The following is a 15,832-nucleotide window of genomic DNA, read 5'->3' on the forward strand; positions in this document are numbered from 1 at the left end:
AAAGTTGTGTCCTGAAGCCAGAAAATTTATTCTTTTTGCCATCTCTTCCATAGTCATTATGTGATAATTCACTAGTAATGTCCATAAGTGTCTTTACACAGGAGAATTATATTATGATTCATAAAACATTTCAGAAATATTTTCATCAAAGAGGCTTAAAATCAACAATAGAAAGTTAATTGTAATATTTCCAAAGCATTCGGTAGATTAGGATTTTATTGATTCTCTATGAATTTTGGACTTTATGTTGCTTTTGGTCTCAGTTTGCATTTGTGATCAGATGTGGGTCAATGGCTGGAGAAGTTTTCTTGACCAGGTTGCTAATTCCTTATTTTACTCAAACTATTTGGAGCCTTTAGCAACTTATGTTTCAGTTTCTCAGCTGTGAAAAGGATAGGGAATCCTCCATTTTCTTTCTTTTATATCAGCTCTCTATTATATTAAAAATGCAGTATGACGCAGAAATCTTATCACAGTCTGAAGATTGTATTGATAGGAAACAGGAAAATAAAACCACAAAGAAAATAAGACTTTATTCGGCATCTTGATCTTAAATCTTAAACTGACACAGTACTTATAATCATTTTATATACTTTTTAGAAGTATAGTTAAAACAAATTAGAAAGCACCAGTTGTTCTTTGCTGGATACTGGTAGCTTTCCTGGAAATAGAAGTTACATAAACCCAGATAATTGATATGGTTATCAATTAACTAAAAGCCTCATCCTTTTAAACTGTTCCTATACTGGGCCGGCCCGTGGCTCACTCGGGAGAGTGCGGTGCTAATAACACCACGGCCCCGGGTTCGGATCCCATATACGGATGGCCGGTTCGCTCACTGGGTGAGCGTGGTGCTGACCACACCAAGTCAAGGGTTAAGATCCCCTTACCGGTCATCTTTTAAAAAAAAAAAAAAAAAAAAAAACTGTTCCTATATTTAAATATAAATAAATATAGATGTATATGCCGCTAGTATGCATATATATCCACGAAAAAATGTCAGTGTATCTATGAATATTAACTAAATAGTTGAATATGTACCATTTAGTTTTTTATTATTTAGGTATATAAACATTAAATGTGATTAATTGCCTGGTAGCTGTGCAAAAGAAAAATACTAGATTATAATTGAATTGAGAAGTTTTATTTTTTGCCAGATATATATGTGCTGACAAGCAGAGTGTTAGTATGAAAAATTAATTACTTTGCTATTTCTTCATCTGATTCTTATTTCTCCATGATTGAAATACAAAAATGTTTAAAATCACAGTGTACCCCATAAATATATACAGTTATTATTTGTCAATTAAACATAAGGTAAAAATTTTGAAAATCATAAGATTTGGAGTAAAAATAAAAATCAGCTTTTGCAGTCCTAAAAAACAATGAGAAGAAAAAGACAAAAACGTAAAAGTCAGGTGAAAGGAAATTCTTGCCAAACTCAGTGAGAAATCAACTTTTATACATATATCTCCATTGAATGTCATATGAGAGTTTCAGGGTGAAAATGTTGGTAAATGAGCTTAGTATAAGATAGCTTATAAGCTATCATAGTTATAATATATTATCATTATATGTTATGTATTATAAAAATTGGAAGAAAAATAGTTCACATTTTCATGTATTCTTCATTAAAAAAATGAAAACTCGAGCCATTTTGAACCAATTTTAAACTTTGTCCATGAGATTAATCAGTGATGCACCCCAAAATTGAAATGTGAAATTGAATATTCTGTTTGGGCGTATTTTCACCCTGTGGATGTGACCATTGCCATCATTTTCTGTCAATAGTTTTTAGAGAGAGTGCCATGCTTGGTCTCCCCAGAAACACTAAACTTGTAGCAACTCTGCAGGTTAAATAAAGGCCTAGCCACAGTTATATTGTTAGCTCATTTAACTTAACAGTATGCTTTTTAAAATCTCCTGTTATATTATGTGCTGGGCTTTGAGTTTGAAACCTGGCTCTGTTCCTTATTTACTGTGTAGAAATGGACAAGTCATCTGAACTTTCTTCAGGCAGCTGGTGATAATAATTCCACAATTAGGCTGGCTGGTTAGCTCAGTTAGTTAGAGCACAGCCTTATACAGCTTTATAACACCAAGTTCACAAGTTCGGGTCTCTGTTTTGGCCAGCCACCAAAAAAAAAATAATAGTAATTCCACAAATATTAAATGACAGTGTACTTGAAAACACTTGCACATACATTTTGGGGCATAGTGAGTGCTAATCCCTCTTCCTGTTGTATTACCTTTGACCCTTCACTGTGTCATGCCATCCTTTCACTAGCTAGTTTATTGCCGAGTGGTCATAACATTTGTTGATTGCTTATGTGCTGTGTATTATATTAATTACTTGAATTATCTTCACAGTGACCTTACAGTTAAGTAAGTTGAGGGTCAGAGCAGTTAATTGAATGACACAGGGTTAAATGATAGTGATGGAGCTGAGAGTTAAACACAGACCAGAGTCACAGCCCTTGACCACTTCACATAGCCACTTTAGCATCTGACCTGGTGATATCAGTGTTATTCCTAGTGGGCTGAAATAGAAACGTTACTATCTCTACCCACTACTTTGGCCTAAAAGATCCTATGATGATAATAGTATTTTCACATCCTTCCTTCAGGAGCTACAGACCACATGGATCTCCTTGAGGGAAAAATTGCTTTTAGGACTTGGCTGCCATGTGGCTGTTGAAAAATGGCAGGGTGTGTTAGCTCTGGAGTCTTATCACATGGGATAGGGTTAGAGGAAGGCATGTATAAGGGCAGGGTTCATTTGGAAATGAATCAGGAGGTGGATTTAGGCAGAAAGAGGAAGTTAAAAAGAATGGAGCAGGGTGAAGGAATGTGAAACAGAACTAGACAGCCTATCCTCAACAATTAAGTGATGGGCACTATACACTTGGCCCTTTCCTTCCATTTAAATATGACCCTTTCACAATCTCTCTCTTTTGCATTACTAACCTATTGAAAACATTAGGTAATGTGTAACCAAATCTGGATATGTCTATTCTGGAGGCCTTTTTCTGTATTAATTACATGTTTTTAGAGCCAGGAAGGCTCTGTAGTTGTGGTAACTCAAGAAGTTACAAGAAGTAAGACTTTCTACACTAGAATTGTTAGTCTGATTCAGATGTCTATAGGATTCTGCAGGGCTTAGCCAGTGAAGCTTAGGAGTCTGCAGATTTCTGTAAATTCAATTATTCCTCTGTTCGGAACAGAATTTATTATTTAGGATTTATTAGTCAAAGATAGGTGTAAGCTAGGATATGATTTGAATTAAAAATATTTCTAAGAAATGAGAGTATATTACATTGCTATTCTTATAATTATTGCACTTAAATTAATAGTGTCTTTAGAAGAAGTACCTTAGTGAATGTACAAGAATGATTGCTAATTAGTTTATTATAAACAGATTGATGTTATGATTATTTTAAGAAAATATATTTTCTCTCTCATTTTTGATGTGTTTTGCTTAAAGCCTTTATTTTGAGAAAATTCAGCCAATCTAAGGTTGGGGTATTCTGCACTATCACAACTTGCAAATTAAGTATGAACATTTGGAGTTTTATTATACTCTCTTCATATTGTCACATGTAAACAGTCAGCATTTGTAACAGTAAGAAGTGTTCTGATTATGTGTAAAGTAGGATAAAAAATAAATGCAGATATGCACATTGAGTTTTAATGTTTAAATGGCCTTCAGCATCTAGTCCAACATCTTTATTTTGTAGGTGAAGAAATTTGAGACCTGACAGACTGTATTTTTCCAAAAGGCATGTAACTTGTTAGAGATAGAACAGAAACTAGAAACTTGGTCTTCTAATTCTCATCAGGTGTGGAAATTGTTCAGCCTAGTTCAGGCATGACTCGATTCTTGTCTCCAAGTGTACAAAGGGTGCCCTCACTCCTGCCGTTTGGTAAAAGGTATTTTCTTATAGTTAAACATACCTGTCTGCCAGGAACCAACAGGAAAAAATGAGTTTACTTTGGTCAAAGACTTAGCTGTTAGTGTCTTTACCCCTGAAGATTTTCAGAGGGAATAAATAACTTAGCTGGATAATTCAGATGGTAAAGAATTTGATTGAAGGACTGGCCCATGACTCACTTGGGAGAGTGTGGTGCTGATAACACCAAGGCCTCGGGTTCGGATCCCTATATAGGGATGGTCGGTTGGCTCACTTGGAAAGTGTGGTGCTGACAACACCAAATCAAGGGTTAAGGTCTCCTTAACCGGTCATCTTTAAAAAAAAAAAAAAAAAGAATTTGATCGAATGTTATTTTAAGACCACTTTGTGTTATATATTTTCTACAGTTTAATGAGTTGTAAGGATAAAAATATGGTTATGGAATTCCTAATGCTAGAATTAAATGTAGTCTTACTGAAATTTCCATTCAGAAGCGTGACTATTACTGCTACTAGAAAAGTGAGTCTAGATCAAATGTTTTAACCTCATCATCTGCATGTGTACCTTTGGGGGATCACTGTCTGTCTCCCTTTCCTAAATCTAAATAGAAAAGATTCAAGTTTTTTAAAGACTAATCAACTTTTTTTTTAAACCTAGCCTTGTCAAATGCAACATTATGTATTCTTGAACCTATTATGTCTGTGGAAGTTACAGCCCCAAGTGAATTTCAGGGAGCAGTAATTGCAGGAATTAACCGGCGCCATGGGGTAATCACAGGACAAGATGGAATTGAGGACTATTTCACACTGTATGCAGATGTGAGTACCTTTGGTCATTGGCAGTCTTGCTTTTCTTAACCACAGAAGGAAATCAGAGTTAGCTTTTGTTTTTTGGAGACTGTAGAGCAAATTGATGTTTCCTTGTTGAATTTGTGGCTTATATAGTTGCATATGTGGCAATTTCTATAATTTGCTGTTAGAGCAACTCTTAAGTACAAAAGCTAGAAATAAGATTCATTTCATTTTGGCCTTTTGTGAATATGTCATTTTCTTAGATGTATAGTTATCTTCCTCATTTTAGCTTTATTTGCATAGCTATTTTATTCTGTTATCACTAATTTATTGGGATAATATTTAATTCCATTTCCTGTATCTTCCCTGACTTAAATCCCATGGGAGAAAGTGTTCATCACATTATTTACGTAAGGCCTCCTGGAAGACACTACATTAAGGTGTCCAAAGGAGAGTTATATTAACATTTTCACAAGAGAAACACTTGCAAATGCTAGAGTCAGGGCCAGAGAGTGGAGTGGGGATAAGGAGGAAAGGCTATGAATGGTGTCCACTCTGTGAAACTGAAAAATTTGGTTTCTAGTTGTGACTGTCAAATGAAATAATTTTTAAATAGGGTTTCCACTTGGAATAAAACAAAAATCTTTCTCTTTGGCTTTTAATTATTTTAAACCAAGAAGTAGCGAGTCAGAACCTGAGTCTAAAGAAATTAAATGGTTAAGGCATCTCTGTATTTTTCTCAAATATTTTTCAGTTAGCAATGCTAATATCTATTGTGTCTGTTTTCAGGTCCCTCTAAATGATATGTTTGGTTATTCCACTGAACTTAGGTCATGCACAGAGGTAAGCAAGTGTTTAAACTTTGTTACAGTGCTTTTCAAAAGACCACCCTACAAAATGGTCAAATTTGTGAATTCCTGACTTTGCATCACTTTATGACTTTATTGATAGTCATAAAAATTTTATTTTATTTATTTATCTTTTTTTTGTAACTCCTAGGGAAAGGGAGAATATACAATGGAGTACTGCAGATATCAGCCATGTTCACCATCCACACAAGAAGACCTCATTAATAAGTATTTGGAAGCTACAGGTCAACTTCCTGCAAAAAAAGGAAAAGCCAAGAACTAGTTTTCCTCACTTTGAGTTGATTAGCTTTAACTGAGTCTGCAGGGTTTAGATACTTTGATGGATTCCAGTGGAATGAATGCCCACTGCTGAAACAAGAAGTTTTAGAAGTCCTTCCTATTTCACATTCAGGAACTTCTATTATATTCAAACATAATTATATGTATATCTCAACTCTGTGGATTACTTTTATAGTTCATTGAAAAACCGCAAATAAAATGATTATTACTAAAATGTATTTGATATTTATTTAAGGGGGGAAGACACTAATTTCAGTTATACTTTTAAGCTTAGAATGTAAGTAAACTTCCTTTCCAAATTTTTTATCATAAGAATTTTCAACATACAGAAAAACTGAAAAAACAGTACAAAGAACAGCCATACCTTCCATCTAGATTCAGTAATGAATAGTTTTAACATTTGTTTATCATATAATTATTTTGTCTTATTTGCCTTATCTGTTTGTCCATTGTCTCTGTATTTAAAAGGGTTTTGTTGGTTTTTTTTGTTATTGTTTTGATGAAGACTTGAAAGCGAATTGCATATATCATGACACTTCTTGGAGGATCATTAATGGGCAGGCTTTTCTGTTTAAGAGTGGATTTCGTATGATTTTAATAGAGAATGTTTTTCATATTCTTCATTGGGATATTAAAATACTAGCTAAATTTCTAATTGTTTTGTATATGGCTGATTGCTTCAATTTGTGGTTTCTGCAAATTTGTAACTGCCTCTGTTTTAGGAGTATAAATGTTACTTTGTTGTGGTCCTATATGAAGTAAGTAACAGATCATTGCATATGCTTTTATTTGTGTTAATGTTTCTGCAGCCCTAAATAATAAAATATAATTTATAAAATTGCTGTCCAGTTTCATTCACCTAGTAAATGCTAGTTGAATTTGAATCTGTTGGAATTTATCATAAATTGTATTCATTGAGATTACAAAAGAATAAATGTTAAGCTTTTGTTTCCAGAATAAATTGTGCTTTCCCAGGCAGTTCTGCCATACTGTTCAGAATTGCTTCATTCAAAAAATCATATGATGCTATAAACATATCCTGGTCCTTTCTCTTACTGGATAATAGAAATAACTGATTTTAAATTCTTTTGGTTTTCCTGATTTATAGATTTGGCTTTATAATTTAAGGTTTCTAGGAAGAAAAAGACTTTTAAAAAGTATTGAGCACATATTTTAAAGACATTTGCTAAATACATTAAATGCATTATCTAAGTTAGTTCTCACAACCTTATGAGGGTAAGTACTATTATGTCCATTTCGTAATACAGGAAGCAAAGGCACAGAGAAGATAAATAACTTTTCAAAGACCACACAGCTCATTAAGTTTTCAAATTGATACTTTAGTTATGATTACTCACCAATTGCATTTGCCCCATGAATATGTCTGTTGCTACAGTAGTATCAAGCCTGAAAAATATGGTTGCTTTGGCATTTCATCTGCATCTCATGCCATTCACAATAACTTTGAATATTTTTCCTTGCGAGGAAATACTTTCTCAGAATTTTGCACAGTTCCTCCGGCTATTGAAAATAGTCAGAAATATTGGAATTAAGATGGATAAATTTGGACGTGTTTTTAACTTGTTAAACATTCTGGTTATAAAGTTATAATGTAAGATAGATCCTAGATACCTAATCCAACACCAGCATTTCATAGTCAATGACAGAGGCCTAGCTGGTGGGATTAACTAGACTACAATCACATAGAGAGATCCAGGACCAGAACTCACATTACTTGCTAACTCATTAGTTTAGTTATAGTTGGTAAGTGCCACATACTAATCAAAGACTGTAGCATGGAAAAAATTAATGAGAATATTCACAAATGAGGATTTTTCATACTACTATTGTGAAGGTAATTGTTGGCTAATTTAAAGAAAGATAGTATTACTTATGTTGGATAATAGCACTAGGCAGTATTGCACTGATTCCCAGCCCTGGCTGCACTTTAAAAATCACCTGTGGAAGTTTAAAAAGAAATACCCAGGTACACCCCCAGATACTCAAGATTCTTTGGCTGTATCAAGATAAAAAGTTTAGGGCCAGCCCACGGCTCACTTGGGAGAGCATGGTGCTGACAACACCAAGTGAAGGGTTAAGATCCCGTTACCGGTCACCTTTTTAAAAAATATGTATATATAAAAAGTTTTCTTTCAGGTGATTATAATATGCAATCAAAGTTAAAGACCACTGCATATGGTCTGCACTTAGGCCCGAGACATGAAATGAAAGATTTGTGGAATTTAGATGTGTCATTTAATATTGTTTTGTGTGGTAGTAGAGTTTGGACTGTTGGTTTTTTGGTTGAGAATTTTACCTGTAAAGTTCCTTTCCTCTCTGTTCATTTAGACAGGTAGTTTGTGAAATCACTAAAATTTCATCAGTTCTGAAGTTTAGAATTTTTCATATTTTAATGTTTTGAAACCTGGATGAATCTTAAAATTGGCAGTCACCAAGTAGAAAATTGTGACATGTTGGAAGGCATCCCTTTATAGAAGATAACTGTTTTCATTGCTAAAATGATAAATTGTTGAATTGGAGCTTTAAATGCAGCTTAAAGGGTCTCTTTAGATAAATAACATTATGAAGCATCATCAAAACAAGTTTATTGTATTCACAGAAAATTTATTGTGAGTATTCATTTAAATAAATGCCAGGCAGCATGTTATGTGATTGTAGTACTTTGAAAGCTAGGAAAAGTCACAGAATGGGTCAGAATTTTCTAAGCTGAGAGAAATCAGTGTAATAAACTAAGATGTCATGAAGGACTAACATTCAAGTGCAAATATAGAAGCTTCCACCTGACTTTCAAAAGAAATTATTTAACTTATTAACAATTCATAATTCGTGTAGGAAAAAAAATGAAACTATGAGTAGAGCAAAATGGAATGCAAACAAAATCCTGGTACTGTTTTTTGTGTCTTAAAGTTCTAAAGAGATTAGGAAAATGACTGTGATGCTGTGTGTAACTGTCATGGGCTCAGAATGATTCAGAAGAATTTAGACTCTGAATGAAAAGGGGGCTTAGGGAATTTAGAGTTTTTTTCATTTTATGCCAAGGCAGAGGAAGTAATTTTTCTCTGTTAGCTAATGGAATCAAGGTTAGTAAAACCAAGTCAGCAATTTTAGAGCTTGTGCTTGAAAAGATGTTCTTTTTTATATACACATTTAGCAGTTTATTAGACATTAGAGATAAACTTGACAAATACGATAAAAAATTAGAAAGATGTTCTAATGGTAATACTGAGAAATTTTTATTCGGTTTAACATGTGTGGGTTTTGCAAATTTATAAATTAGGTGATAATGTTTGCATGTTGTATGTGTAGAATTCCCTTCATAATCTATTATACTGAAATAAATCCGTTAAAGGCTTACCTTAGAATCCTTTCCTGGGTGAGTTATGGTCACATATGCGAGCCTAATCTCACTAATGAAAAATGCTGGTATGAGGATGATGACTTTTAGCTGACTCAGCTACACAAGCAGTTCTCTAAAAAATATCAGTTGACTTGAAGGGGAGCCTCATGACTTGGGTGAGACATCCTGTTTAAGGAATTCATGTAAGTTCCAAGTTATCTTTAAGATTAGCTTAGATGCTCTCCCGCCTGTAGGCTTTTTGTTTGTTTGTTTCTGCTTATGTGCTATAATCTGTACTGATAGTTGTAACTTACATATTTTACTCACCAGTGAAAACGGGACAACTGTGGTATGGGGAATCTCCTGCCCTTTTCCAAACTATTCCATAAAATTTTTCAACTTCTTGTAGAATTCAAAGTACTTCGCAACTTTGTTGGTTTGTTTCCTGGGCCCATCCTCACATTTGGCTCTTACTACACCATAAAATTATTTCTTCCTCAACAGCCTTAATTCCGGTCCACAAGGATAAGGACTTCGAGAAAGCTGAGACTCTAGAAAGCTAAAACACCAAGCAAAGGACCCTTTCTGGTCCCCAATGTGATACAAAAAGATTAACAATCATAGGACATAGAATATGCTATTATAATGCTCTTGGGATCTTGTTTTGAGATCATTGAGGGAACTTCAGTCAGAGGAAATTATTACTTGGTTTTGGCCTGATTTAATCATTGTAGACTGTTTCATTGATATTTTTGTTATCGCATAGGTGGGAGAGCTGATGTTTCCTTTAAATGATTGTTTGCAATGCTTCAGAATACTTAGAACTCTAAGTCAAGTGGATATTGGGAAGATAAATGCAAAGGGTTGGAGTTTTAAATAGAAAAATATATGAACTGGATCTGTTTATTTTTATTTTCAAAGAATTCATGCTTTTTTTTCTTTAGTATAAACTTTTTCAATTATCTAACAGTGCAGAAATTTTTCTTTTTATTTTTTTGACAGTTTTTTTATTGAAACAATTGTACATATTTTGGGGGTACAGAATTGAATATCAATACCTATATACAATACATGGTGGTCAGGATAATTAGTATACTCATGTTTACAAAACGTAATCAATTTTTGTGATTCTTAACCAATTTTTTGCTAACTCCCCTCCCTGATTCCTACCTCTAATAACCACAGTTCTTTTTTTTTTTAAGTTCAATGTATTATTGTGATGGTTTTTCTTTTTTTATGTGTTTATTTATTTATTAGCTCCTACTTATGAGTGAGGACATATGGTATTTCTCTTTCTGTGCCTGGTTTATTTCACTTACCATGATTTTCTCTAAGTTCTTCCATGTTGCAAAAAATAGTAGAATTTCATTCTTTTTGAAGGCCAAGTAGTATTATATACCACATTTTCTTTATCCAGTGATCTGTCAATGGGCCTTTAGGTTGTTTCCCACTCTTGGCTACTGTAAATAGAGCTGCAATAAACATGGGAGTGCAGATATCCCTTTCACATGATGATTTCCACTCCTTTGGGTATATCCTCAGCAATGGGATTGCTGGATTGTACAGTAGTTCTATCTGTAGTTATTTGAAGAAACTCCATACCATTTTCCATAGTGGCTGCAGTAGTTTACAGTCCCACCAACAGTGTAGGAGGGCTCCCCTTTCTCCACATCCTCGCTGATGGAGTTTGGATGTGTTGTCCCCTCCAAAACTCATGTGGAAATTTGATCCCCAATGTGGCAGTGTTGGAAACTGATTGAGTCATGGGGGTGGATCCCTCATGAATGGATTAATGCTGTCCCTGGGGGAGCGGGAGTTAATGAGTGAGTTCTTGCTCTATTAGTTCCCGCGAGAGCTTGTTTATAGGACCCTGGCGCCTCCTCTCTGTCTCTCTTGCCTCCTCTCACCATGTGATCTGCTTGTACCCGCCGGCTGCCTGCCACTTTCCACCATGAGTAGAAGCAGCCTGAGGCCCGTGCCACATGCAGCTGTCCCAGAATTGTTAGCCAAATAAACCTCTTTTCCTTATAAATTACCCAGTCTCAGGTAATTCTGTTATAGCAACACAAAACGGACTAAAACACTCACCAACATTTGTTATTTTTCATAATAGCCAGTCTAACTGGGATGAGATAATATCTCAGTGTGGTTTTGATTTGCATTTCCCTGATGCTTAGTGATGTTGAGCATTTTTTCATGTGTCTGTTGACTATTTGTACATCTTTCTTTGAGAAATGCCTATTCAGCAACTTTGCCCATTTTTAAATTGGGTTATTTGTTTTCTTACTGTTGAGTTCATTTTATATTTTGGATACTAATCCCTTGTCAGATCCATAGTTTGCAAATATTTTTTCCATTCTGTAGGTTGTCTTTTCTCTCTGTTAATTGTTTCTTTTGCTGTGCAGAAGCTTTTTACTTTGATGTAATCCCACTTGTTTTTCTTTTGTTGCCTGTGCTTTTGGGGTCTTATTCATAAAGTCTTTGCCCAGTCCTACATCCTGAAGTGTTTCTCCTATGTTTTCTTTTAGGAGTTTATAGTTTCAGCTCTTACATTTATGTCTTTAATCCATCGAGTTAATGGTCATATGTGGCAGACTTTAAAAGTAATATTTTGTCTTATTTTAAGGCTACTGATTTCTAATCAGTTACTGGCCAAGAAACCTGGGGCAAGGTTTTTAGAGACTGATAATAAGCATTCTATTAAATGAAACTAATTTTGAAAGGGAAATGATGGCAACATTTCCTGGATCAATTCTTTCTGTCTTGAGGAGGTATTCTGTTGAATTTGATTATGATACATATTGTGTTTGCTTTTATACATTACTTGGGCCAACACTGGTTCCAGGTTGTCCTTATAAATGAAAATTACAATATTTAATATATTTTATTGAGTGTTCCTTTTAATTTATGTTTGCAGACAGCTTTATCTGGTGAAACACTATATCATTTGTAAAGTTTGAATTAAGCAATACTAAATTTTGGCACAAATTTTGCCTATATATACAAATCTCTGTGAACAAATGTAACACATTTTATTATTTAGAAACATAAATGTGTTTAAAAGTAGATATCTAGTTAAAAAGGCATACTTGCTTGAAATCACACAATATAGTAAAATTTCTTTTAACCAGTTAATATTTTCCCTTCAATTTGCATTTGTTGAAAATATATTATCTTTGTTTACATACTAGGAAGTAGCAATTTAGCCACATAAAATAGTTAGCTACAATATGTTCAAAATAAAAAGAAATGCAGATTCAGAGATGAGACCATAATTGTTTTCTCTATTTTATTTTTTTAAATACTTATTGATCAAGTTGCAGCACATTGTAACTGACCGGGTTTTACATTTTAGGGCTGAAACTTTAAGGAACCTGCTGGTTACTGTTTAGCACTAAGCAGAGTTCAGTACGCACATGCTTCCAGAGTTAAAATTAACGTAGACCAATTGCAAAACAAACAAAAACCCTAACATCTTTTAATTTTTGAGTATTGTAATCACAGGCGTTCCCAAATTATTAGAATGCCTATACATTAACTATTTTACTAGAATAATGATTTAGGCTAGCACAGTCATTTTGTCTAGAATTTGGTATAAACAGATTATTTTTTTCTCTTTAGAAATTACTAAGCTCTGTTGGTGCCACAGCTGATCCTTCTTCGGTTCCAGAGGCTTCTTCTGGTGTTGGTGGCTCTTGACAGTGGTATTTCACTTTTAGTGGTTTGCCAGGGTACCAGACCAAGTGAATACGACAGGGAATGATTTCCTAGGAAATGAGTTATAAAATATTATAATCTGCAAAAACTTCTGGCCAAAACAATTCTACATACAATTTTATATTTTACCTGCGTTGAGAATTCATGAAGTAGAACAGTATAATCAAAATCAATTGCATCATCATCAGTTTTCTAGAGGGGGAAAAAAAGAATTAGTGTAATAAATACAGTTATAGTCCCTTGGAATTTGGAAGGTTTATGTCATATACATTCTTGTTTTGGATGGGTGCCTTGAATCTTCTGCTGCTGTTTAGATTTTAGCCTCAATTTTTTTGGTAGTATCCTGAATCAAGAAGTCATGGATTCTTACTTTTGTTTTGACACTGAGTTTTATGAAAACCTGGTTGGACATCTTCCTATCACTTTTTCTGTCATATTTATGGCTCTTGATGGAGGCTGAGGTCTGTGGGGATAGGGTGAATATTTTAACAACCTTAGAGATCGAGATACAGTGTGAGGGTCCTTCAAAAAGTTTATGGAAAAACAGAATTACAAGATAATATGAATCTTTCCATGGACTTTTTGAAGTACCCTTGTGCTTTGGATTGACTCATGTTCCCCCAAAGTCCATGTATTAGAAACTTAACCCCCACCTGACAGTGTTAAGAAGTTGGGAAATCCTATTGTTATCTTTGAAAGGGGAGGCCTTGAAGAGGTGATTAGATTGTGAGGAACATGCCCTTGTAAATGGATTAATAAGTTGATGGCTTAATGGTGGTCGTGGGCGTGGTTCTGAGGGCTTTCAAAGGAGAGGAGTGAGGTTAGTGTCTCTCTTTGCTCTGTAATTCTCACCATGTGACACCCTGCACTGCTGTAGAGTCAACTCAACAAATGTGTTCCCTGGGCTTTAGACTTCCCAGCCTCTGAAACTATAAGCAATAAATATTGTTTCTTTATAAGTTACCCAGTTTCAGATATTTCTGTTATAAGCAACAGAAATAGACTAATACACCTTGCATGTGCACCTCAAGCTGCTATGTTATCCCTGATATACCAGGCGATAAGAAAAGGGGAAGGGCATCTGGTATATCTAGAATGCCTACCATGGGCCAGGTTCTGTACTAGGCTGTCTATACATACTCCTGTAATTCTATCTTACAATAGCATGTATTATGAGACTGGTTTTACGTGAGAGGTAACTTGAAGTTACAGCTAGTATGTGACACATGGGGATTCAAACCCAGATCTACTGACTCCAACACCCACATTCTTCATATATGCTATATAAAGCTATATCACACTGTTTCTAAAACCAGCATAATGGATATTTTTTGTAGACAGGCAGTTGTCCTTACCTCTTTTATTCACTTGATTTCTATAAATTTTACTAGTGACCTGTAGTGTAAATGCTGCACATAGACCTATTCCCCCTCCCCATGCATACCAGATTTCCCCCCACCTCTCCTCGCTGGGAAACTATCCCTGGCCAAAGTAGTTACCCAAGGAAAGGCACTTCTCCTTTAAGACAAACATCTCCTTTAAAACAAATGGAAGACTGGAAGACTGGAGGAAGCAGGAGCCCTGAGTAATGAATTAGCATGTAAATGAGTTAGCACACTAGTGTTAAACTATTCTGGTGCCAGGAGGGTAGCAAGTAGGTTAACTTAGCTACTCAGCCAGATCTCCCAAGTTCTGAGTTGCATGAGCTGGTTGAGGGTCTACGCATATGCATGCAAATGATTTACACCTCTACTTTGATCTGTTCACTGTATAACTTGTATGTATCCTGTGATGGTGCAGATTTCCAGCTGATCAGCTGCCATCAGCACCTCGCATGAGTCTAATAAACCGATGTCTCTACCTATTGGCCCAGGTGAGTTCTTTGAACTAGGCAAACACTACACGAGTGCCCTTTAGGATCTGGGGCTCCCATAATACATGACCAAACCAATTCCCTGTTTTTCTTTTCATTTCCTTTTTTTTTTTTTTTTTTTTTTGGCAAGGGTGCTTATCTATTTACTAGTGAAAAATGGAAGACAGGAAATTTTTTTTTTAGTTTAATCTGGATTATAATTTTAGCCTCCTACCAGGTTTTCATTGAGACTACTAGAGAATATGAAAAAGGAAAAACAAAAAAATAGGCTTGATCTTAAGTTTTGTCTTCCCTTTGCCTACCTTGATGGAGATTTTACAAGCCATAAAATTTTCAGTAGGTGAGGAGGGGGCTAGAGGGAGAAGATACAAGAGAGGACCTGGATAAATCAGAAATTGGCTGCTTCTCCTATGGTGTCTTCTTTGCATTAGATTTCTCTCTTTCCTGGCATTATACCCATGAATGTTCAAAGTACACTTCTGAGGTACAAGCTGCAAATCAGAAAAATCAGTATATCTTTCATAAGAGAACAGTTACTGGAGGTTCCAGTGGTCAGTCTGGCATTATTGGTTTTGGGAGTGTATTTAACCTTGTTTGACGCTCATTTGGTAACTATCTTGAACTTGGAAGGAAATGGTTATCTATCCTAAGATATTCCACACCAGCAGCTGGCTGCTGTGCTGTGTGATTATTGTCTCAGACTTTTGTGCTGTCTGCACTATTTCCAAAGGCCTATTTACCATGTATTTTTATAATTAGAAAATTGGTTTTACTTATAAACTTAAAGCATCTTTTTCAGGACAGTGTCTTCTTACTCTGCTTTTGAAAACAGCATTTCCAAGGGAAATCATGGCAGTCTCCAGATTTTAGGCAAAAAAAAAAGGCAGGGCTTGAAACAAACAACTTTACATGACAAACTATTCTGCTAAAAACACAAAGAAAGTGTTATCCATTTTTTAATACAAAACTTGGAATCGTTATAATGTTTGGAAACCCTGAAACATTTGACTAAGATCTCCCTCATAAGGTTATTG

The 15,832-nt window shown here is 34.9% G+C and overlaps 2 protein-coding genes across 2 annotated transcripts in view; one reads left to right on the forward strand and one right to left on the reverse strand.

Annotated features, from left to right (window-relative positions):
* The window catches only part of GFM1 (G elongation factor mitochondrial 1), a 41,461-nt gene extending 34,769 nt beyond the window's left edge, over window positions 1–6,692 (forward strand). Inside the window, exons 16-18 of the mRNA XM_063100525.1 lie at window positions 4,569–4,729; window positions 5,492–5,545; window positions 5,702–6,692. Of these exons, the coding sequence (XP_062956595.1) occupies window positions 4,569–4,729; window positions 5,492–5,545; window positions 5,702–5,833 (347 nt within the window). The 3' untranslated portion in view covers window positions 5,834–6,692. The remainder of the gene's footprint in view (window positions 1–4,568; window positions 4,730–5,491; window positions 5,546–5,701) is intronic.
* Window positions 6,693–12,506: 5,814 nt separating this feature from the next.
* RARRES1 (retinoic acid receptor responder 1) overlaps window positions 12,507–15,832 on the reverse strand; it is a 36,135-nt gene continuing 32,809 nt past the window's right edge. The window contains exons 5-6 of the mRNA XM_063102532.1: window positions 13,055–13,117; window positions 12,507–12,975 (exon numbers count right to left, since the gene is read on the reverse strand). Of these exons, the coding sequence (XP_062958602.1) occupies window positions 12,826–12,975; window positions 13,055–13,117 (213 nt within the window). The 3' untranslated portion in view covers window positions 12,507–12,825. The remainder of the gene's footprint in view (window positions 12,976–13,054; window positions 13,118–15,832) is intronic.

Source organism: Cynocephalus volans, chromosome 1 (genome assembly GCF_027409185.1).
Source record: "Cynocephalus volans isolate mCynVol1 chromosome 1, mCynVol1.pri, whole genome shotgun sequence".
NCBI lineage: Eukaryota > Metazoa > Chordata > Mammalia > Dermoptera > Cynocephalidae > Cynocephalus > Cynocephalus volans.